At 35.9% G+C, this 24,344-nt stretch overlaps 4 protein-coding genes across 8 annotated transcripts; 2 read left to right on the top strand and 2 right to left on the bottom strand.

Annotated features, from left to right (window-relative positions):
• Window positions 1-1,089: 1,089 nt before the first annotated feature.
• LOC111004888 (polygalacturonase At1g48100) lies at window positions 1,090-4,984 on the bottom strand. Its single transcript, XM_022276130.2, has 7 exons — window positions 4,358-4,984; window positions 3,908-4,039; window positions 3,543-3,770; window positions 3,378-3,422; window positions 3,056-3,263; window positions 2,101-2,291; window positions 1,090-1,770 (listed from the first exon to the last, which is right to left on the bottom strand). Exons 1-7 carry the CDS (start codon window positions 4,721-4,723, stop codon window positions 1,375-1,377), a joined length of 1,566 nt encoding a protein of 521 aa, XP_022131822.1. The 5' UTR covers window positions 4,724-4,984; the 3' UTR covers window positions 1,090-1,374.
• Window positions 4,985-9,913: 4,929 nt separating this feature from the next.
• LOC111004572 (PPR superfamily protein) lies at window positions 9,914-13,939 on the bottom strand. Of its 5 annotated transcripts, none has more exons than XM_088127113.1 (6): window positions 11,858-13,939; window positions 11,713-11,788; window positions 10,827-10,956; window positions 10,586-10,642; window positions 10,370-10,464; window positions 9,914-10,269 (listed from the first exon to the last, which is right to left on the bottom strand). In XM_088127113.1, the coding sequence occupies exons 1-3, from the start codon at window positions 13,817-13,819 to the stop codon at window positions 10,949-10,951; spliced, it is 2,046 nt and encodes a 681-aa protein (XP_087983239.1). In that variant the 5' UTR covers window positions 13,820-13,939; the 3' UTR covers window positions 9,914-10,269; window positions 10,370-10,464; window positions 10,586-10,642; window positions 10,827-10,948. The 5 variants fall into 5 exon arrangements, with proteins under 5 accessions (XP_087983239.1, XP_087983237.1, XP_087983238.1 ...); XM_088127111.1 differs by having other exon boundaries at window positions 11,631-11,788; XM_088127112.1 differs by having other exon boundaries at window positions 10,353-10,464; window positions 11,631-11,788.
• Window positions 13,940-17,110: 3,171 nt separating this feature from the next.
• LOC111004551 (cytochrome b-c1 complex subunit 8-1, mitochondrial) lies at window positions 17,111-18,968 on the top strand. The gene is made up of 2 exons (XM_022275590.2): window positions 17,111-17,407; window positions 18,630-18,968. Exons 1-2 carry the CDS (start codon window positions 17,238-17,240, stop codon window positions 18,676-18,678), a joined length of 219 nt encoding a protein of 72 aa, XP_022131282.1. The 5' UTR covers window positions 17,111-17,237; the 3' UTR covers window positions 18,679-18,968.
• A 333-nt stretch (window positions 18,969-19,301) lies between these two features.
• Window positions 19,302-24,163, top strand: LOC111005197 (uncharacterized). Its single transcript, XM_022276624.2, has 8 exons — window positions 19,302-19,627; window positions 19,716-19,799; window positions 20,179-20,259; window positions 20,390-20,529; window positions 20,711-20,813; window positions 20,884-20,953; window positions 23,714-23,776; window positions 23,861-24,163. The coding sequence occupies exons 1-8, from the start codon at window positions 19,566-19,568 to the stop codon at window positions 23,936-23,938; spliced, it is 681 nt and encodes a 226-aa protein (XP_022132316.1). The 5' UTR covers window positions 19,302-19,565; the 3' UTR covers window positions 23,939-24,163.
• The last annotated feature ends 181 nt before the right edge of the window (window positions 24,164-24,344 follow it).

The raw sequence follows: 24,344 nt of genomic DNA on the forward strand, positions 1-24,344 counted from the left end.
GATCAAATTGGTATTATAACTCAAGGAGGATTGATAACACAGTGAATTACTCGTTTTCTTCGAATCGGAACTTCAAATTCCTCCAATGTTAATTTATTGTACCCAAAGTCAAGGGAGAGGAAAGGGGAGAGAGGAAAAAAAACACATTTTCGAGAGAAGTTCGAAAGGCAGGAACTTAAAAAGAAAAATGCATCGACTCAGGTGAGAATCAATCCTATCCTCAATTATAATTCGAAGATTAAGAGAGAAATGCAGAAATCGATACTTTTTTTGGAGTACTGTTTCGATGGTTGAACGCGTGAGCTAAAGAAAGCTAAATTATCGTTCGTCCTTTTAATCTGGGGCTGCGAGCGAGGGAGGGCCGCGTAATTATGCAGAGAAACTCTTGTTACGGGGACGGCGGGCGTTATCGAAGACCACTGCCGCTCTTTGTGGTCTGGGGCTCGACAACTTGTCAAGTGTTCGAATGTTGCACTGTTATTGAACCGACACGATGAAGATGTGCTGAGCGGCTTCGATTGAGTGAAGCAGCAGCTTGGGACAATGGGCGATTGGAGTTCTGGTAACTGGTAAGAAAACTCTATCTCCGCGAAACTTATCATGCTTCAGATTTCCGGAAGATTCGATCTAGATCCCGTTACTAGGATATTCAAGGAAATGTTCGATAGAATATGGGAACTGTTCGTCTTAAAAAACTAGGCTTGGAACGTTTTTTATTCCATGACATTTGTAGTTCTCAGAGCATTGAAATGTTGATATAATTGATGCTTAAGGCAAAAAATCCGATTTGAAATTTGAAGAACTCACTTCGGGGAACAAAGCTCTTGCAAATCGTGCTGACTTTCCAGCTTGAGTAAAACAAATGATCTGACTAGGGTTCTTTTTAACCTGAAGGTGGATAATCTGCACCTTAAGTTGTGAGTTTGTCGTTGACATGCCAACGTTAATGTTTCATGGTTAATGTTGTTTTAAGCACCCCTACTTCAACTCGCTCGCTCTGGAATATCTCATGCATTATTTTGATTCTAAAGTTAGGAGCAGCTACTCATCATTCTATCTATGTTTCCGATGGTTCGATCCAGGCCAATGTTTTGATTATAGACCATGACTGGTCCTAACCACCTTTATAACATATTTCACATTGGAAATTTGCATCATCAAGCTTTTTAATTACTAACTATAAAGTTCGAGCTAGACATTGATTCCTATATACTATTTCATTCGGAATATATTTAACCCTATATGGAAAGATTCATATGAACTAGTTCTTCCCGAAATATATGCTTTATCTAACCATCTAGAAGTATAAAAAGGGGTCGAGAATGCCGACCACACACTTAAACATCACCAAGAATCTAATCTTATATTCTAAGCTCAACAGGAATCATTTTCTTCATACTGAACTCTGTTGCTAGATGGCTTGCCAATCTGTAAGCATCCAATTGGCGGTAAAGTAGGAGTTTTCAGTTCTCCAAAAGTCTGCCAGCAGAAAGGATCATATAGGTGATAGCGCTCTTGCAGGGGTTTTAGCTCTATAGTAGTCAGCGTTACGTCTGTACATGGTAAGTTGTCACTACAGGCGAAGTGTACTGGCTTAACTGTGTAAGTCCCTCTGATTTTCTCATAATTGATTCCTGATAGAGCCACTGCTGAAGTCTGGTTGCTGCATTTTGCTTTGTCGCAATAAAATTGGTCAATCACAATTGGTAATTGAACTTCAGACATTTGAATGTTTGAGAAGAGAACATTCTGAACAGAGCCTGACCCACCCTGTAAAGGTATCATTCGACATTCTATCAATACGCATGGATATTCAATACTTAACATTATAGATGATTTACGGGGTCTCAAAATTAAAAAAATGCAAGGTTGTTCATTATAAAATGTCATTAACTATGATTGTTTTTGTGTAACTTTAACAGCATTGTGGTTCTGAAACCAATTCCTTCTCATGTAGATTCTTAATTTTTTTTCAGGTATTTGCTTTAAGCCTACGAGTACACATCTTTGTTTATTTTTTCTTATTATCCATTAGAGAGCTTGTTCATTTGTGAGTGAGCACATGATGAAGCACATATTTTCCTTTATAAACATAAGTACCTGCCATGTTTTGATTCTAACACCATTCATCGTGTCATGCATTATGACATCTCGAACGGTTATGTTTGAAACACAAGCTTTTGTGTTATCCTTTCCTAGACTTCCAATGCTGATTCCATGTCCTGGCCCGCAGTTCACATTGTGTATGTATACGTTTGAGCATCCAGTTTGAATAGAAATACAATCATCTCCTGAAAGGATCAGAGTAAAGAAGATAATTAGTCATCTGTTCTGTTTAACTTCGAACTCATACCTAAGATTTCCTTATGTTTCATACTCATTGTCCATGTTTTTTTTTTCCTTCTTCTTCGTTATTAAAACCTATGTGGTAAAATTCTTGAAGTATTGCACACATATTTCCGAATCACTATTACAATAGGTCTTAGCTTTCATAACTTTTAGGCACAAAAAGTGGCAGAATAGTGGGGCTTGGGGTACATCATGGAAGGGATTTTCTTGAGAGAGAGAGAGAGAGGTGTTGGTTAACTTTAGGGTCTATCTAATAGCATTGTTCAATATCAAGATCAGTGGACCCTCGTGTTAGAACAAGCAGACATGAAGTGGAAGGATAGAAACAAGTTATGTGCTTATAAAAACTAAAAACTGAATATTGCAGACAAAATAAGTATTCTGGCAACAGAACATATAATTGGTAGGAACATTATATGGATAGAAGAATGATTATTGTGACGTGTCAATCTTTTAATGGTTACAAATTGGGGTAGTGAAAGACTCTAAGTCTCCATAGTGGATAAGGTTGCATGTGTTGAGGGCTCTATAACATTTTATGTAGATATTTTAAATTTTATCCATCAAATTCTCCCTTTAAGTTGTTGTGGTGATGGAATGACTAGTGTTCAGTTTATCTCAAGACGTGCACTCCCTTACTGAGCCCCGCCATTGTAGTTGATAATATCTAAAAACAGGGTAAGGTAATTGGAAGTGACGTAATTACCACAAGATAGACTGGTGCTGTGGATTAGAACGTCTTTGGAGTTCTGCAAGTGAATTCCATCAGTATTAAGACTGTCTCCAGGAGATGAGACGCTGATATCATGCACCAGGACTCCTACGCAGTTGTCGAACTTGAGGTGGCATTGGGGACTGTTTTGAATTGTTATGCCCGTGACCGTAACATTGAAGCTTCCATAAAACCTAAGTGCCTGTGTGAGTGTGACAAAACATTTCAATTAATTGTACAGGATGAGGATTGAGGATGACGAGGCCATAAATATAATGAAATCATCTTAGGAGTTCTGCTAGTGGGCGATCCTTACAGTGGGCTTGATGCTTGGCATTTTCCCTACTAGGTTGCTTCCCACCTGCCACATATTTTAGGATTGAACCACGATCATTTTCCTTTTCCTTTTCCTTTTTTTTTTTTTAAGTTTTACCACTAGAGGAAGAAAAACGCACTATAGAGTATAGATAGGGTTCATTACCGGCGTCGGTTTTGTTTCTTCTCTGGGATCTTTTATGGGGATTATTAGTTTCATCTCATCATCTACAGGCTCATCAAAGGATGAATCTTGCCACCAGACGGATCCTCTTCCGTCGATTACTCCAGTACCCCGGATGGTAATCCCTAGCAACTTTGTAAATTGGATCCATTGTAACAGACCTTTCCCCCAAGTTTGGTGATCAGTCGGAGCGATAATTGTTCCATCCAGCTGCAAATTTATTTTAAATTAGCTAATATAAATTGTAATAGCGCCTTGAGGCGGGCATGGGTGTCCCGGGTATAGGATATATATGTAAAAGTTATAATAGTATTAAAAGATAACATGGTGGAGACGATCATGTTTACCTGAAATACAATGTCTGGTTGGCAATATGGGCCAGAGAAGGAAATGGGTCCCACGAAGAACACATATTCTGCTGGCACCATGACCGTCGATCCCTCCACCTTACAAGCGGCTGCCCAAGCGTCTTCAAATGCCTGAAACCGATCGTACAAGTATTTTCTAAGTACCCAAACCAGTTTTCGATCGGTTAATGGTATTCGATTTATTATATTCTTCTCCGCCACATTACATCATTATGTTTCAAGAAAACTGCCATAACTATAATCTTTTATATTCTTGGCTGTGGGGCCAACGCCATCCTGTTCTAGTAGTTGGTCCTGATGGCCGGCTTACCTTAAGCTGTTGGATAGTTATGGTATTTGCAACGACCAAATTCGGTTAGATGTCAATTTCCAAGTTTTTCTGTAGGGGGAAAAAGAAGGTTGAATATGGGAGAATCGAAGGTAATTTACCTTAGTGTCATCAGTCTCTCCATTGCCTTTAGCACCAAAATCTAGAACGTTGAATATGGCAGAATCGCCACCATTGTAGCCTTTTTTGGGTGGAGTTGGAGTGATCTCTTCTTTTGGTTTAGGAGAAATTGAAGGTGAAGGAGAGGCATTGTGTGGCGGAGCCGCCCTTGGGTTGGAACCACCTGAATGGTAGTTCTTGCTATTGCCACGACTGCCTTTCTTCTTAGATAAAGAAGCCGATGCCTCCCTAGCGTGTCTCCAATGTTTCCCCCTCCTTGCAATGCAAGCTTCAAAGTTTGAAGACCAAACTAGAAAAGCAATAAAAACCACGAGCGTTAAGCTTTTGGAACTCATCCCACTCATCATTTTCAGTGAGAATGGGGGGAGGCAGAGAGAGAGAGGGGTGGTTCCTGAGACTGCCAAAGCAAGTGGGAGCTGAAGCGGGGTTAAATAGGTAGTGACACTGTAAGCTTCAGGAGACTGTGCAGACAAAGGCTAGGCCAACATACCATTTTGATAATGGCAGGCATTTACTTTTTTCATTCCCCCCTCTCTGTTTTTCCTCCTTTCTCTCCTTTATTAATTAGGAAGCTTTCTTTTTTGTGAATTCTGGTAGGAATTGTTTAGCTGAAAAACAGCGACATGGCGTTTTGGCCACATGTTGATATGTCATTGCATGTGACTCATCCAGCTGCCTCTTAAAAACTCATCTTAAATCACTCATCTACCAACATCAACATATGCTGCCCTCGGCTTACTGTATTTTCCCCTTTTCTTTTACCTTACTTGAATGTGATTGTGGACCAGTAAAAATTTGGTTCAAAATTGTTTAGCCAGTTGCCTTTTCTTACACCACAGACCACACCACTAAATCTTTCTGTGTAATTAATTGCTCACATATTTTTACATCTTCGCTTCTTTACTGGCTTTTCATTCTGAAGATAGAAAAATGGAAATGAGGCTTTTTCTGACCTCTGTTTGGGGGTATGTTTTCGGGGTCCAATCATTTGTATGGTTAAGAAGCACAGTTGTGTATATTATTTTAGTATGTGATGTAAAAGCCAAAAAGACACACGTGAGTGGGTCTACAAGGTATCAAGGTCAGGCCAGCACTGAATATAACAGCAGCTCTTTTTGGTCACATGCAACGTTCACGGGCCAACCTTCTCTTTTCTTCTTTCCCCATTTTTTCCTTTTTTTTTTTTTTTTTGCTGCCATTAACTGCTAACCTACAAAAGGCGCTGTTTGGCCTGGATTTGCTTCTCATTTCATTTCCACTCTCTCACAACAGGCAGTTCAATTCCACCAACGCGATCTCCACAAATACTTTTCTTTTTTATGAAAAGGAAAAAAGAAGACGATGAAGAAAGAAAGAAGTAAAAGAATAAGCTGAAACTTACGGTTCCCACCACGATTTTTGGTTCTTTATTTCAACTATTTTGGTGCTGTTTGCCTCTGTGTTTGGAAATTTTTATCTTATGGATTAAAATTTTAGTTTATCAATATCGTACAAAGATGATAAAGGAGAGAAGATGGATAGAAAGCAACCCTTCAAAACATCTTCCCCTCAAAAAGAAAAAAAAAGGGCGCCCATAGTTTTCCATCAATATTATTTTCTTTTCTAAAAGAATTAGAAAGACGACTACAGTACAATTTCGAAACCACCAATAATTATACAGCATAATCAGCACATACAAAAATCTTATTATGAAACAACAGTATCAGACGTCACGTTTGTAATGCTGTTTCAAAAGATCCATAATAATAACAATACAAAAAAGAATAGAAGAAATAAATAAAAAGATGATAGAGTTCATTAGTAGGCTAGCCCTTGAACATCAAAATAAAGAGCATAGACAAAATTGTGAATGATTGATTCCGAAGGCTTCCATTAATAATCCATTTCCCTTTCCAATCATGTGTGTTTTATGCTTTACTCTAAATGGTTAAGTTGTTTTTTTTTCTTTTTTTACCCCAGAAAAGTGCCTATTAGCAGTCTGGTAATATGGGGAAAAAAAGGAAAGGACAGGACCATCTGATCCCTCTCTCGCCTTGTCTGTGGTGTAGATGACATTGGTGATTAATAAGGTGAGAGCTGATTCAACGTAATATTAATGGTAGAAGTAAACTGTGGGAGAGTCCACTCCAGAGAGAAAATCTGATTGAAAACCCTTTTCACGTAATTATAATAAGTTTTTTTTTTTCTAGATTTGAATAGTTTTGATGGAGTAATGCGATGGTAAATTCCACCAGAATGCTTCTGACAGTGATGGGAATGCTGTAGATTTAGTGCTGAAGCAGAGAGGAGAGAGAGAGAGAGAGAGAGAGAGAGAGAGAGAGAGAGAGAGAGAGAGAGAGATTGTAGAATGGGTGTGGGTGTAGAGGGTTCCCCTTGGCCCTTGTATCAGTTTTTTTTTTGGTGGGGGTCGAATTATATGAATTATCACACTTCACACTCCACACTTCACAGATGTGGCACTGCTGGACAACCAAAGCCACACCTTTTGTTCATAGCTATCCTAATTCCTATCCCATCTAATCTATAGCGTTACAATTATTTATTTCACACTGCATTCTCTACTTCTCAATTAAAACATATCAAAACTGCTGCATTCTCTTCTCACTGCTACCAAACACCATAACTCACGCCAATTTATCCAATGCTCTGCCATCCAATCAAAATATATAATTGCATTCTGCCCAACTCTCTCGTTTATTTAGAAAACAAGAAGAAAAAATTTAGCTTAAGAAATTGAAGATAAACAATGTTAACAAATTTGGAGCAGACAATTAAAAAATATTACGTAATATATATTGTATTGTGTTGCTGATTCATTGATTTTTAAGCTCGCCCTTGTGGCTTGTATTGTATGAACACCCAGGAGAATTTTTTAAAAAAAAAAGAAAAAAAAAATATTTGAGCCGTCTTTTTGTGCGCGTGAACTTTGCTTTGCTCGATTGTTCTTCCCCCGTGAACTCATTCAATTAAATAATTTTAGCTTCCATTGTTTTGTTTTCACTTTATTATTTTATTTATTAATTTTGAAGGAATTGTTTCGGTCAACGATGAAGGCACTAAACTCTTCGTGCTCTGGTGCTACGTTGACGTGTTAGGTTAGGTTCACCAAGTGACATTTTTTAAGACCTGTCCAGCTACCTACTTACCTATAAACAATTAGACACCCTCAAAATGCCAAAAACTCCATGAATTTGAATTTATACTATTATACTCTGTAATTTGGTTAGTTTATTTAAAGTGGGGTTTAGAGAGAGATCTCAAAAAATGGTGCGTTAAAAGCAAGGGAGTTCACGGATCATTCTAGAATTTGAAGTTAGGACAAAGCAAACACAAAAGGTTTTGTCCATATCTTTCACGAAGAACGATATGAGAAATTCCCACCTTTTGAGGTTCTTCCGGGTGTGGCTGTGCTGCTGCAACTCCATCTTCTTTGTGGTTGTCCAGTAGTGTGGACCCACATTTTGATTTTGGCCACAGCTTTGTCTTGCATGTGAATTCTTCAACTGCATTATCTATTTTTCTATTGTTACCCTATTTTATATTTAACTATTAATCCCAATGGTACGACAACCAACCACATAAGATAATAATGTAACTGTAACCGTATTAAATGTATAAAAAAAATGCCATTTTCTAGAAAAGAAAAGTCGAGACTTTTATTGAGTAATGCCATTCCATATGATCTGTGGTTGGATAGATATTGCGGGATTTGAAAAAGAATTGAAGTGAAAAGGAAAAGTATCCTTTTTTATGATAACAAAAGAAAGTTACGATTTAGTTATTGTAGAAAGAGGACAAGACACAGAACAGTTGGAGGAAAAATTTCCAGTTTGAGAGATTTGAGGAGGAGAATGGTTGTCCCCACATGGTTGGTGTGTTAGATATGTCTGCAAGTTTTGAGCTTCAAATCCAAAGCGTACGTACAAAAAGCCATGCTGGCAAAAACTCACGGACGAGTTCCCAATCCCAACAGAGAAGTGTGTATTAATAAATTTTTGGTGTGATCTCTCAAATGAGCAACAATTGCAGCAGGCCAAGCCACATGACCCATAAGCTATAGTCATATTCAATCTTTTCATCATCTTCTTTTGTTTTTTCTTTCTCACCTCAACATCCACATTGCCGCCCAAACCAAACCAACCCACTACCAATAATGTCTCTGTACAAACACATTATATACTTTTAAACTTAACCCAAGTTATTGGAGTGACTCGCATGAATTCTCTTAATTATATGCAAATTGTTAGTTTGTTTTATCGATGAAATAATCTAGGATATGCTTTTAAAGTTTAAAAAGGTGAAGATCGATTAGGTAGAAAATTTTGGTAAAGGTTTCACGAGACTTACTCTCTATCTCCATTCTCCCAAACCCATTTGAGTTTGTCAAAATCATAGAAAACTTGTATCAATTCACCGCCAGAGTAAAACTCAAATGAATACTTGGAGCCACGAGTGATGTACTAAGATGGAAGGAAAATACACCAAAGAGATTTCAGATATATAGAGTCTGGTCAATTGAGTTGGACATACTAAAAGAATCTTTCAACATTTAAGTATAAATAGATACTTTTAAATAAGAATTCCAGAATAAAAGTGTCACATAAATATAATGGGTAAGAAATCAGTTTCTTCTATGATGCCCTTTCCAACCAAAATATTATCTAATATCCATAGGGTCATTATGATGATCACTTTTAACCCAAATGAATACCTAAAAGGCTAAAACCTTCCTTATTATATTCTTCTCTCTCTTAGAAACACTGCTTATGCAGCCCCAAACTCCTCTCCCGTCTCCCGTTTTGCCACGTTCCAACATAGAAAGAGATGTCTACTTTTTCATCTTTCGAGATAATTTTTCTCTTATTTTGTGTTGTTCTTGTGCAAGTTTCCAAAAACTTCATTAAAGGATTCCTCAAGCTTTTATATCTCCTCTTAAACTTGTCGTATTTGTTGTCCTTAGGCCTTAAATTAAGTTTTGTGAAGTAATGTTGTTTAAGTTTAAATCTAACAAACTCATATCTACTCTTTTACCTTTGTTCACATTGATAAATTGAAGCCTAATTTGACATGGAAGGACAACGATGCATCTTCAAGCGCATTTCAAACCAAATCGCTTGTCACCTAGTCTTCAAGCCATAACAGAATTCTGCTCACCCCATCGATAGACTATTTGACAGTAACATATTATTTTAACTTGTTTAGTTCTATCACCACTCAATCGAAGATTTTCATTTGAGTGCTCAGATCATGTTCGTTATTGACAGATCGCTTGAATTTCCGTTACTATTATTTATGGCTAAATGTTTTCGACATTATTATATTCTAGACATGTAATTAACCAATCTTTTGGTTGATGAGTTAGTCATGTCAGTCACTTAGCCTAGCCACGTTAATCAACTACTAGATAGTATCATGTTTATGCAATGTCTAGCTAACCGTTTCTAGTAGCAATCCTATGCCGTGTGACATAATTTCATTTTAGTTGCAAACTCTGCTTCATTTTAGTTCCAGTTTCCACCAAGCCACACAGCCAAGTATACGGTCAGGAACACCAAATTTCTTATTATAAGAATTTCAGAAGTACAGGGACGTGTTCAAATCTTGCTGTACCAACTGCTTTGGTCGATCCAGAGATGTGAATTTCATTAGCTGTCAGTCGCGTCTCTAACATGTACTCTTGAGAAATCTGCATGGATTCAGACCTGATCATGACAAATCGCATCTGTGGCTGTTGCAGATGGTGCTTTTAGCATTGAGTTAGAGCTTGAATCCATGGTCAACACCTCAAATCAAGATTACTTCTATTTGGTGGCCCAATTCAACAATTAGATTCATCCTTTTTCTTTGAACTAAGTTGTGATTATGAAGAGATACCTTTGCTGTAGATAGTCCTCTGCGAATTAAAAGGGAGGGGAATATTAAACATTCGGACAAAAATGTTGGATTTCAGGGAAGTTAGTTGTCTTCTTTTCTTACAGGATAATGATGCTCACCATTTGCTTCCTGAACCATCAATGACACCACGTCCTTGCAATTCAACTCCATTGAGCAAACATCAAGTCGCAGCCACACTTTTTTCCCCATCGAACTAAAGTTTACACGTGTAACAAAAATATAATGATGAGCATTGGTAATAATAGGTTGGACAACGAAACCACAAAGTAGTTGCTAGCTTTTGTTGTATCTTCCAGATCAAATAGATAACTAACCTGTCCATGCATGGGTAAACCTTGACTCAGTAACTGAATGTCGGTGCTTTGAAAAGCCTGACATGGATAGGATTGATTGTTAATATCAATCAAAGAAGAGGAAGGAGAAAATATTTACCACTCGCAAGACACGACCTTGTAACTGAGGTGCAACCTCGATAATCATACGAAGCTACTGAAGAAAAATAAGTCCAACCGCTAAATTGCACCTATCTATAGATACTAGGACGTGTACTTTTACCTCAGTATAATCAGGAACCCCGTCTCTACAGCTCCAAAATTATCCTCAAGTATGACATTCGCTCATCCATGATGGCATTACAGAAAGGTCCAGTTTACTTTAGTTCATCCATGTCCAAGCTTTCAAGATTCTGAGCAATGCCAAAGTCGATGTAAGCTGTCATATATTACACCATCTAGATCTTGCATAAGTAATTATCAGCACAGCAAAAAAAGGACATCATGAGACATATGCATCCATAATTTATTCTGGAATTTCGTCATACTGGTTTGCAAGAGGTAATGCATGCAAGTGTTATATAAAGTACGTCTGTGTGTCTATGTGCACTCGCACTTTGGACAAAAGGTCTTTGTATTATTTATAGCTTGGCTTAAAAGTAGATGGAGTTACATTCCAACAAGCCTCCGCTTAAGAAGGGAGGGTGAATTTTTTTTCCTAACAAGATACGAACTTTTCATTGATGTAGGAAAAGGAACCAAAAATTGTTCAAAATACAAACTCTTCGGAAGGTGAAAAGAACACGAAACACGAAAATACAGAGGAAATTACAGAAATTATGGATTAGACTAGTAAAAGCATCCCAATTGTTAAAAATAAAATGATGCACAGAAAAAAGTTAAATAAAGGATGGGTGAACTTTTAAACCAGTAGGCATACATTATTTGGGATTTAGATTATCTCCTGCCATTTCCTCCGTTGACAAAAAACTTAACCTAAAAAATGTGAACTTCAAATATTCCATGCAATCAAACTATTGATTTAGAATTAAAATCTTCCAACTTTAACAAAATTATGACAAAAAACCTGCAAATCAAGGAATAATGCGAATGACATGGTTTGGAATCAGCATGCAGCGTAAGTAAAGATCAAGTGATCTTTAACGTGCCTGCCAAAGGTCCAAGAAAGAAACCTCCTGGAATCAATGTGAAGCTCTTGTAGACAGTTTGTCTGAGCTGCTGATTCTGCTAAGTGGAAGCACCCAATTAACAGAGACTTCTTACCTCTATTAAACTGTGACCAATTTCTCTTACCAATTTTTTTGTCAATGCAACTTCTCTAAGTTGCTTTGAGGTTCCAAACTCTCCAATATCAGAATAGAAGTTTGAAGCCTGCAAAAGAATGGCAGGATCCTCAGCTTCGAGATCCACCAAAGACTTTGCAATTTTCCTTCCGATTGTTTCATTTCTATGGATTCTACAACTTCTTAACATGGAGCTCCAGATCACACTGTTGACCTTTTCTGGCACCTTTTGCAGCAACTTTTCAGCCTCATCCAACAGGCCTGCACGACCTAGAAGATCAACCATACATGAATAATGTTTCCAGTCTGGTTCAATTCCGTAAAGGGTTTTCATTGACTCAAACACAAATCTTCCTTCTTCAACCAGTCCTGAATGGTTGCACCCTATCAATGCGCACAAGAACGTCACTTTGTCAGGTTCCATGCCTTTCTGGATCATCGCCTTGAGAATTTCAATACCCTCCCTCCCCATTCCATTTCGGGCATATCCATTAATGATTGAGGTGAAACAAATGACACCTGGGGAAGGGAGTTCCTCAAAAACTTTGCAAGAAAGCTCAACATGACCACATCTTGAGTAAGCATCCATTAAAGAACAAGAAACTACAGAATTAAATTCAAAGCCTGATTTTATGGCACAACAGTGGAGCAATCTGCAGCTGGTCAAGTCTGATGGAGAAGCCATTGATAATGCTTTTAATGTTGTGGACAAAGTAACCTCATCAAGTTCAATTCCCTCGTCAATCATCAATCCAAACATCTCGACCACATCTTCAATGACACCACAGTGTAATAAAGATGTCATTAAAGAGTTACAACACTCCAAAGTTCTCACAGAAATACTTCTATACACGGCCACTGAACTCTCAATATCAAGGCATTTTCCATACATATTTATCAATGCGGATTGAAGGTGGCTACTCTCGTGACCAAAACCCATTTTCAGAGCACAAGATTGAATCTGTTTCCCCAACTGGATATTCCCTGTCCGACTGGATAAATTCAGAAGAGCCATTAACGACCGAATTGAGGGCCTTTTCCCCCAAAACTGCATCCGAGAAAACAAATCAAGTGCTTCTGATAAGAAACCAATGTCCGCATAAACTGCAACAATCGAATTCCAGGAAATAACATCCTCTACTGGAATATATTCAAATGCCTTTTTTGCTTCTGTTAAACTTCTGCAATAAGAGTAGAAATCCACCAAAGCATTTGGAACAAAGATATTTGGTTCGACCAATCCAATTTTTACAGCGCGGCAGTGTAATTGCTTCCCTTCGTCTAAGAGCCTTTCGTTACCAAATCCTCGAAGCAAATAGCAAAAAGTAAGTCCATTTGGATCCGGGCCTTCCAATTGCATTTTCGAGAAAAATTCCAGAAGCTTTTCGAATTGACCCAGTTCACAAAACCGACGTAGCAACAAGTTCCAAACAGCTATATTTCGTTGTGGCAATTCATCAAACACCTTCAAAGCTACGATATCAAGGCCCACCCGCATATAGTAATCAATTAGAGAGCTACAAATAAACAAATTCAAGCTAAATCCAAGAAAAACCACTCTGCAGTGAATTTGACTTCCTTCTTTGTAAAAATCCATGTTGCTACAAGTGCCCAAGACTGAAGTAAATGTTGACGCACTTTCTCTAATCCCTCGAGAAACCATTTCGCTGTATAACCCAAATCCGCGCTCTGGAAGTCCATTGCGAAGACACCCAGTTATTAGCAAATTGTAGGTAACAACGTCGTGACGAGGCATTTCAGCGAACAATTTAATGGCAGAGTTAAGGTTGCCCAATTTGATAAGTTTATCGATTTCTCGATTTTTAAGGTAAATTACATCACGATCACGAGAATGCGCACCCAAACACGAATACGGTTGTGCTAAATAAACTGGTGAAGCTGTGGGTACAAATTCAGATGTAACAGTTGTAATGGTTTGGCCGAAGGACGCGAATTTCCTGGCCTTTCGCATCACAGATTCAGCTTCTCCGAAGAATGGCTCTAGAACTTAGAAAGGTTTGGTCAAGGAGGATCAAAGAATACTCGGTTCCGATGTTGGTCGCAGAGTACAAGACTTGTGCTAGGAGCTCAGTTAATTTATTTAGTTAAGTTGTGAGATTACTATAGTATTACGCTTTATATACACAATAAATAGTTTGAATTTATGTCACCAGTTATTGAATGGAGGTGGCCACGACAGCAATGAGGAGCTTTAAGGTTACTAGTGTGAAAATGAACAGGTTAAAAGCACATTGACTAAAACGTTATAAGTTCGGTTGAATTACGAAATCGATCAACTGTGTGACCCTCAGTTTAGTATTACGGGCCACTCGAATGATGAATTAGAAATGAACCAGACTAGTGACCTGCAAAACAGAACACACTCCGATGATTTTATCTGGCGAAACCAAACTTGAAAGAGAATTTAAGATTCGCGTCCCTTTGAAATGAAAAAATGAGTTCTATTTATAGAGGAAATCTCCGACCATGTTCCCGATAAGGCCTCAACAGCTCTTTAAGGTAACCGTGAAATGCAGCGTGATGTCGTGAAGTCTGTCGGAAGATGAGATGAGTCGAGGTGGAGGAATAGGTTCAACCAACAGATGGAACAGGATTCCAAGTAAGCCTGATCGATTTGGCTACCAGGGAGGTCGGTTCGACCGAGACGATATAACATATGATAGCGTGATATGCCACATGTGAAATCACCTCCAACAAGTTCGAACTTCATTGAATTAGGGAAAAAAATTAAACTCAGCATGGTAAAAACATATAGATACAAAGCCATTTAATACTTAAATCAAGTTACTTTTTTAATTTAGTCACTTAGCATAACTCTTAAAACATCTCCATTATTTGTAAGGGGTTGTAAGTTCGGATTATCTCAATGCATCACCATTTGTTTTAAACAAAAAAATGCAAAACTGAAATATTTGGTGTGAAGTTGTCAATCTCTATGCCATACGAAATATGTTTAAAGTTTTGGGATACAATTTGTAAGACACCTAATTTAGCTAATAGTTGTAGTCTCGCCCCAAATGGCAATACAATCTACTTGGAGTGGTGGCTTCTCACTTGGACAGACCATAGACAATTTATGTAGAGTGATTTATTGTCTCCACTATACAAAATACAATTTATACAAAATACAATTTATTGATGATGTTTGATCAAATAGCTCTCACTTTTTTTTAATATAACATGTGAAGTGAAAATTTGAATTAATAATTTTCTCGTAAGAGATAGGTGTCTTAATTCACTAATTATGTTTAAGTTGGTAAATTTCTAATCTCAGTTAATTGAACTACCACCGAGGGTAATTATACTATTGCTTAGATCAATTTTATTAATGGATGAATGGTGCACCAATTTTTTTTATTTTTTATTTTTCGGATGAAAATTTTCATATTTTTATTATTTCTTAAATATAATAAGTTTGCAGATTAAATACAAATATTTAAGGGACTTTCAAATATAAAAATAACAATAAATTTTGGTTTTTCAAATATAGCACTTTTTTTCAGGAAAAAAAAAAGAGGTCGACATATTAAATGACAACTTTGTCTGCAGACCCAATCCCAAGCACAAGAAACCTAAAAATAAGTCTAAAATGCGGAATGCGGAAGCCTATGAAACCCTACCTTTCAATTTCCCTTCGATTTCCACTAATATATATATCTGATATATATTTGATATACTTTTAATTTACCACTGATATACAACTAATATACTATTGATATAACTATTATTATATGATTATATGATTTACCATATATTGATTTACCACTAATATAACACTGATATATTTGATAGGTATCTGATTTATCACTTGTATACCTCTAATATAACCATAATATCTACTGATATAACTTTTTATATGATTATATGATTTACTATTGATTAATTTACCACTGATATAACCTTGATATATGTCTAATATATATTTGAAATACATCTAATATACAATTAATTTACTTTTGATATAACTATAATATCTACTGATATAACTTTTTATATGAGATTTATCATTAATATAATATTGATATATGATTTATCATTGATTTACCACTCATATATATTTAATATGTACTTTATATACTTCCAATTTATCAATGATATAAACTATGATATATGATGTTCCACGAAAAAAATTTGTTTTTGAAATCGAAATTTCGGTTCAAAATGAACAACTAATGTGATTACATGTTGTTGGTATATATAACATGTGACTGCATGTTGGAATTGTTGGTAAATACAACTCATATACCACTTATATAACTTCTTATATCGTTATATGATTTACCATTTATTGATTTATCACTGATATATAGTCATGATATATATCAGATATAACACTGATGTACCTAAAATATATCTTATATTTAGTATATCAATGTGATATACTCAACTGATATACTTCCTATTATAATAGAGTGAAGAACATAAACACTTTACTAATTTAAAATAGAATGAATAACGAGATGAACAAAAAACCTATTAAATACAGTATGAATTTTTTGAAATTCTAAAAAATTGAACTTTAAATTGTGAAGAAGAATCCCAACGATGAACAAAAAACTATTAAATATAGTATATGTCTGATATACGTATAATATAATATTGATATGATATTCTGATATACCTAATGTGAATTTTTATGTAATATATATCTGATATACGTCCGATATACTATTGATATGATATTATGATATACCTGGATATGTATGTGATATACTATTATATGAGTATTTGATATATTTAAAATATAAATGTATAATATACTACTATTGATATGAGTATTTGATATTCGTATGTCTGTAAAGGATAACTTGGGAATACTGAAATATTCAAAATCAGAAATCTACAAATTTTGTTATATTTTAAAATGTAAAAAATGGGTACTATATTTTAAATATATAAAACTAATTTGCTACCCAATACAATTCCTTAGGTTTAATCTTAATAGCATAGAATACAAATTATTTTTTCTCAAAATAAAATACAAATTATTATAATATCATATAATATTTTCGTTATAACATTCAAAATACATTTTAAATTTATGTGGAGAATATTATTTATTTATTTTTATTATTATTTTTTAAGTACAGTGGAAAATATTATTTAAAATATACAGTTGAAACGAAAACAACTTGCACTTCGATTATTATTTATTATTTATTTTTTTAGTTTTTAGATGCAACAAACGCAATACGATTTCTCAAGCGTCCGATAAGAAAGAAATCCAACGGTTAGAGTTAGTATTGAAGTACCCAGTTTCAAGAGTCTGGCATAAGAATCAACCCCATTCGATCGAGAAGCCGCCATCTTCATCAAAATCGTCTGAGGCATTCGATAGCCGTGCTCGAAGTTGAAGAATTAGGATTGCTATGGGGAAGCAACCGGTCCGGATGAAGGCTGTGGTCTACGCCTTATCGCCATTCCAGCAGAAGATCATGACAGGGTTATGGAACGACTTGACCGGCAAGATTCACCACAAGATCTCCGAGAACTGGATCAGTGCCGTCCTTCTAGTTACTCCCGTCGTCGGCACCTACACGTAATTTTTGATTCCTTGTTCATTTCCATATTTTTCTTACTTTTGAAATTTCGACTTTAGGGTTTACTTTTGTTGTATAGTTTCCACCTTCCTGTTTCAATCTATTATCAAATCTTTTAAAATATCACGCTTTTCATTTGATTCTCGACGATCTCGTTAGCTTCATCTGTTCATAACACTTGATCGGGTTTAATTTAGATGAGATATCTCTTAAAGAGATTCAAAGTAGAAAATGCATAATCCCATCGACGTGGAATGGAAACCTGGTAATGAGTTGGTCTTTGCTGGACTTAGCCTTAAGATAGAAAGTGTTCAATATTCATGAATACGAAATTTTCTTCTGGAACTGAGCAGTTACAATTGGTATCATCTTATTGCGCATTCTGGTTTGGTTGATTGTTTTAATTTGTTGAAACGGAATAGAAAGGTCTGTGACTGTTTTTATTTTTATTTTTTGGGTGAGTGATCCCGTGATCTTAATTGCAAGTGTTTATTTCTGTTTTTGATCTTATTATCAGTATAGGCGTTGCCTTGCTTGACTGAAAATTTTCCCAGGCCATGTCAATCAGATTTGCAATCACTCTTCCCCCATTTGTAGTGAATCCTAGCTGCAATAACCTTGAGTTACTTCGGTCTATTTTAAGTTCATGCTATTTTATCATTGGTTAGCAAAATTACTTCTGTAGTACATAAGGTGGAGCTTTTAATTTTTGCAATGTAGTAAAGAATAGAGACTAAGGGATACCTTCCTCATGCAAGATTGAGAAATCAAATGCAGGCGAGAGGTTTAAAAATTAACCTAAAATTCAAATTTAGATGATAACGTGATGACTAATTCATGCTTTTATTTAAGTGAGACGTAAGAATGACATCTTTGTAGCAGAATGATGAAATGGGCATCACCCTGCATGAGAAAACACTGTATTTAAGAAAATTTTAGCACTTGATATGATAGTTGGATGAACATGTTTTTCTGAAGTATTATCATTCATCAAATATATAAAATAAGTATCATGCAGTGTTGGCATGAGACGAAACCTAGTTGAAGGTTGTCGCCTTAATCTTTGATTGAACTTTGAAGCATCACTTGCATATACCTATACGACTTATAAGATTAATGACTTGTATTAGTTGACTGATTGGTGGAAAATGTGGCGATGGTTGATGAAACATGTGGAGATGTATGTTTCGCTTATGAACTTGTTGTTTTTCTTTGATTCAGGTATGCACAGCAGTACAAGGAGAAGGAAAAGTTGGCCCACAGGTACTGAAGGCGCCTGGTCCCAGGGTTACCTTGAAGAAGAACTTTTGAACATGTGACCATTTTGTTATGCATCGTGATAAACTAAACGGAGCTGTGTTTTCTTAGACTATGAGGATGTGGTTTTATATTGAGGAACATTTTCTCGCTTGTTTGTTGGAATAAATTACAACATTTTTTATGATGTGAAAATGAATATAAGAAGATGGTGTAACATGTATTGGGATGGTGCGTGCAGACTTCGATTAGATTCAATTCTGATTCTACCACCTGAAGCAGAAGCACCTTATTTATCTTTCACCATTTTCCATCTACCTTCTCTTTCTCCTTGTCACTAACTTCATCCTCCTTTTTATTATTTTCCTAATTTTTTAATTTCTTACTTCTCGAAACACCAAAATTTTAAATACAATTTATGGATCACTACGCCCTCTGAGTCCCGTCAAATGAAAAACCGATTTGAAATTATGTTTCTGAAATCAAATCGACGGAAATCGATACACCAGATTGTCAATTATAATTTGAATTGATATTCGTTATTTTCTGTCCTTTAAAATTTATAGAACTCTATCTCCTTTACAACCTGAAAAAACCCACCACAATATCTCAAACACACACACACACACACAACACAACACAAACCTAACCAATAAACCTTCCGTCTTCATTTTTTAATGCTATGCAAGCAAAATTACTATAAAATTTAAATACTTTAAAACTGCCCCAATTTACGTTTTTCCTTCGCAACTGCAGTATATATAGTCAAAGAAAAAAAATTCAATTTCTTTTATAAGAGTGCAGAAATGAATCTGTATTGGAATTTGTGCGTGCCTAAACCTAAAAGGTGGAAAATCGGAGTCAGAAAATTGGAATTTGTAGACGACAACTTGTACGGGGATGCCTCGCTACACAAATGAGCCCCCTGCGGTTCGCGTCTATGCGATTTGCGACGAGTCAAGGTTATGCTCCGCCTCTGTTATTTCTCCTCTGCAGAATCGAAGATCTATGACTTGCTCATATTTACTTGTTCTTTGTGAAATCCAACAGGTATTTGATTGTGAGGAATGTTCCGGCATTGGGTTGCGGAGATGACTTGCTCAAATTGTTTTCCTCCTACGGAAACGTTGAAGAGTATGACTTTCATTTTTTGTTTTCTTTTAGACTCGTCTTTACATGCTTTTTCTTTAGCCTGCTATGTTAATTTGCCTCAGTAGCCACATGTATTGCCATTTCATGTTGAAAGCCTTTGTTAATTGTTATACCGTCCGTTGCAAAATTTTCCAACTCATGAGAAATTTTCTATAGTTCTTTCTTTTCTTTTTGGAAGGGGCCTCTGGAGCCATCCGGCAATGGCATAAATAGTTCTTTACCCGGTCACGGCATATAATTGTTTCATGTTTTCCCTGTTGGATTAGCTTCTAATAATTTCATTTCCCTCTCTAGATTGGAAAAATCTATAACAGCTCGTATGCCTCATATTTTCCTTTTATCTTATTTGATACTCTGTCAGGTGTAAACCAATGGATGCAGAAGAATGTGATGAATTTACGGATGTTTATTTTATCAAATTTCACTTGGTTAACAATGCCAGGTTAGTTGGTTATCTTTTGATTAAAAGCATGCGCTAGAGTCCCCCGACCCCCCCGGGACAAAAATTTCTTAATCATGTATGCTCTTTATTCAACTGTAAAAGAATTGAACTATAATGATTTCATTTTTAGGTTTGCAAAAAGAAAATTGGATGAGTTTGTTTTCCTTGGTAATCGGCTGCAAGTCTCTTATGCTCCTGAGTTTGAAAGCTTGCTCGATACAAAAGAAAAGCTAGAAGTCAGGAGACGAGAAGTTTTAGCACGATTGAATCGTAAGTTTTTGTGTGTGTGAAATGTAGCTTTGGCCTTTTTTATGCATATAATAGGGAGATATTGTTTTGAGTACATGTGGAAGGCATTAATTTAAAAATCCAAGAAATGAACATTATAATAGGGAAATGGTGTTTCCTTCTAATTAGTTCACTTTTAAGCATGTTATAATTTTGATATCAGTTGGAAGATCAAAGGGATCCTCAGTCAGATCAACTGCCACAGATCTTTCAAATCCTTCACACTCTCATTATGCCCTTGAACAGAAGTACTCTCTTGAAAAGAGGTATAAACAAATGAAAATTTGCAGTTTCTTCAAACTCACAAAATTGTTTTAACTGTCCTTTTCTTGGTAGGAATTATGGAGATGCAGCACTCATTTCCAACCCACGTGTTTCTCAAATGACAAAAGTATCCTCCGACCAGGTTTGTTATTATAGTTGTCTTCCCTCCCTTCTCATGTCATCTTTTATGTTATAGTTGTTATTAACAATGCTAGGGGACAATTATTATTCATGTGTTCTTTTAGTTCATGTTTTCTCTTTTACATGATGAAATTTGAACATAGTTTCAATACTTGTGCTGCAATATGGGTATGAGGAGTTCAATCCAACTGGCTCCATGATCACTTTGGAAGGCTCATGCAAGTGTGATAGGCACAAAATTAGGAAGTCTAGAGTGTTTCTCCTTTATTTTTTATTGGGCACAAAAATTTCCAGGCATTTGGGAAAGTCTAGACTCTCCCAACCATCTCCAGATTTTTCCTTTGGCTTTTGCAGTAATAGCAAACTTGGCCATTTTTACAAAATATTAGTGGTATATCTATATCAATGATGTACTTTATATTAGGTATATCAATGATATACTTTGTCCATGATGCAAAAATAGTATATCAGTCATATACTTTATATTGGTACATCACTAATCGACTTTATCAAGGATACAAAAATGGTATATCGATTGTTCTAAAGAAATAAAAAATGGTATATCAATAATATATTGTATATTGATATATTTTATCAATTGTAGAAAAATGGTAGTATATAAGTTATATAGAAGAATTATCATATTGAAAAATGATTTTTAAGTGTGACATATTTGCAAATGTAGAAACTAGTTTTACCACCTATTATAATTTCCCTTCTTCCTTTCTTTCCCCGTTCAATCCTTGCCCTTTTACTGCTTCAGCCAAATTAGTTAGATAACTACCCATAGTTATTTGATATCAACTTAGTCATGCCAGTGGGCTAACAATACTAACTATCGACTCTATGACCTGCCTTGTCTGGCATGAGTAATAGGTATATAGGTGACTGTACGATGAGGTGTGCTCTAAATTTCTGTGTTTTTATCACTCCATTTTGGTATTCAAGAATTCAACTAGTACATTAATAGAAATAGACACAATATAGTTGCCACCAATTCTTCGATAGCAACGTCTTCAATTGTTGGTGCTTCGAGATTCTCATCAATGCATAGTTCTATGAGTTGGAAGAATCTTTACTTCAAATATCTGTTTTGTATTTTGGGTCAAATTTGTATGACCAAAATATTTAAAGCAAATGGCATCATTTTTCTCTTGCCAAGAATCACCGAACCACTTGGAATTGCCTCATAAATTACCCAAGCATCAATATTCAAATCAAATTTCATACTCTAGATTCTTCCTCAAATTCATTGTTGGAGATATTTCCATCAATTTCGATTACCTCTTCAAAACTATCTCTAAAATAATTTTCAATTTCTTCAAATTCAATCAAGTGTGCAATGAATCACATTACAATATGTTCAAGAGGGCAGATGCCCCTACCTTTTTTCCCCCTTTGGAAATGGGATTTTGGTGATCTCAGGCAAAGAGGGGTGGAAAGAGGTCCAACTACACCTTGGAGAAATGAGCATGATGCATTGGAGACTTTCCATCGAATTTGGATTTGAAGATTCGAAGGTAGTGGGATTTAGTGTCAGCACTCACTGATTTTTATACCCGTGTATATGAAGCAATAGCTTCTTGGTGGTGGATCCATGATGAAGATGACGTGGTTTGGAAACATAATTGGTATTAAGCCGGTTGGTGGAAACTGGGGGTAGGGGCCTTGGTTTTATCTAGATGAAGCAAGAGCCTCTTGGTGGATCAATTGTGGAACGTTGAAGTGTATAATGTTTGAGGATGTGGTTTTGCATCCGAGTGTGGAGGTAATAATTTTCTGAATCCAGACTGGTCTTGATGATGTGGTGAAGAAGATGAGTATGGAGGTGATGGAAAAAATACTTCATTAGTCTGTGAATCTAACAAATTGTGCTCACTCCACCTCCAGTATCTAAACTCCAACCATCATTTATGGCCATCCTACCTTTTAGGAACAGCCAAGTGTTCTGATTCCAAACTAATGCAATGAGTTTTCGTGATTAAGTCAAATCCATGACAAAAAAGGGAAAACTCCCAAAATGAGAGAAACTCTCTATACTCTAAATTCTTTAATTTTGAAAAATTTTCTAAGACAATCCAACTGTGGGCTATTTAACCTTACAAGAAAATGAAAATAACTAAAAATCCTGAAAGATTAATTGTCTAATAAATTTAAGTTAACTTACTCAGATTGACAATTTAGTTAATAAAAAAATAACTAATTAACTATATCAAAATAAGCTATTAGGCTAGTTATATAATTGCTTGCTTCCTACACCACTCCCCACTTTCTTATAGTAGTTGATTGCCATTGTAGACTTCTAGGGTCTACAAATAATGTGTTGCTCTCATTATGGTCCTGCTCTAATTATTTGAAAGGTAATTTTGTTTCATCACATAGATGATTTTTAAGTTGCCTTCTCCATTCAAGGAGTGCAAACTCACGGTTTACCGAATTGCCTTTTTTCCCCCTTGACATTTTCTTATGAAATCTTAAAATAAAATCATGGTCTTGTTAAAACTAGGAATGTTTTTCTAAAGGACCTGTTGGTGGCATGGTTAGTCGTTGATGCCACTAGGGGTTGGGTCTAGGGTAGGAAGGTTTAGGTATCATCCTTGATAATCGTCTTGAATCTTCCGTTTCTGGGTGAAGATATGGATTGAACATTTGTTGACGTTTACTTCTTTGTTTATTTTTATTTCTGTTATCGTCCTTGTTGGGTAGCCTGTTGTAGATTTTCTTTTGGCTAAAAATGTGACTTTTTTCTCGGAGTGTACAGGATTACTTCGCATCTGAATCTATGAATCAAACTGTACATCTCGTCAGGGAAAAGCTTGATCAGGTGATAGAATTCCTTTGTGTTATGGTTTATTTTCAACATGTGAGAAAACTGTAATATAAACATTGCTTATTATTTGTGTTTTAGATTCAATCAAGCAGTGAACATCTGCAAGCTGGACCCGTGAGCAAGAAGTCACGTGTGGACAACAGAAGGAGAATATAATGCTTACCGGCCTTTATAGAGAATGGCCAGCGGGGGTGTCTACATTGTATCAAAAGCTATTTTGACACATCACATATATGTTTATAGTGTAAATATTTAACAATTCATCTTTATTTACAAAGGTAATAATGGAGTAGAGCATACACCAAAGTTCTGTATGAGGAGCTTTATTTTCTTTTCCCCCTATATTGGGGATCATGATAGTTAAAAAGCATTTTCCATTCATCTCTTTGATGCATATAGAAACCATGAAAGTATCAATCAGTCATGCCAATTGCCACGGCCCACGGCTATTTGAGGTCATTGAGGCACAAATTCGTATGGGAACATTTTGCAACGAAAAAAATTTGATATCAAAATTTCCCCTTCTTGCTCGTTAGACATTGTTCCGCCGGAACATAGTATC

Source organism: Momordica charantia (assembly GCF_013281855.1).
Source record: "Momordica charantia cultivar OHB3-1 chromosome 8 unlocalized genomic scaffold, Mcharantia_2.0 BLBB01000008.1, whole genome shotgun sequence".
Taxonomy (NCBI): Eukaryota; Viridiplantae; Streptophyta; class Magnoliopsida; order Cucurbitales; family Cucurbitaceae; genus Momordica; species Momordica charantia.

Coding starts and splice junctions, on each gene's coding strand:
- LOC111004888 (XM_022276130.2), bottom strand. CDS start 4,723: ATGATGAGTGGGATGAGTTCCAAAAGCTTAACGCTCGTGGTTTTTATT. Junction 3,423..3,542: donor AAGAAACAAAACCGACGCCG/GTAATGAACCCT, acceptor AATATGTGGCAG/GTGGGAAGCAACCTAGTAGG. Junction 2,292..3,055: donor CAGCACCAGTCTATCTTGTG/GTAATTACGTCA, acceptor TGATCCTTTCAG/GAGATGATTGTATTTCTATT.
- LOC111004572 (XM_088127111.1), bottom strand. CDS start 13,819: ATGCGAAAGGCCAGGAAATTCGCGTCCTTCGGCCAAACCATTACAACT. Junction 11,789..11,857: donor TTGCATTGACAAAAAAATTG/GTAAGAGAAATT, acceptor TCCACTTAGCAG/AATCAGCAGCTCAGACAAAC.
- LOC111004551 (XM_022275590.2), top strand. CDS start 17,238: ATGGGGAAGCAACCGGTCCGGATGAAGGCTGTGGTCTACGCCTTATCG. Junction 17,408..18,629: donor CCCGTCGTCGGCACCTACAC/GTAATTTTTGAT, acceptor TCTTTGATTCAG/GTATGCACAGCAGTACAAGG.
- LOC111005197 (XM_022276624.2), top strand. CDS start 19,566: ATGCCTCGCTACACAAATGAGCCCCCTGCGGTTCGCGTCTATGCGATT. Junction 20,260..20,389: donor CACTTGGTTAACAATGCCAG/GTTAGTTGGTTA, acceptor TTTCATTTTTAG/GTTTGCAAAAAGAAAATTGG. Junction 20,814..20,883: donor AAGTACTCTCTTGAAAAGAG/GTATAAACAAAT, acceptor TTTTCTTGGTAG/GAATTATGGAGATGCAGCAC.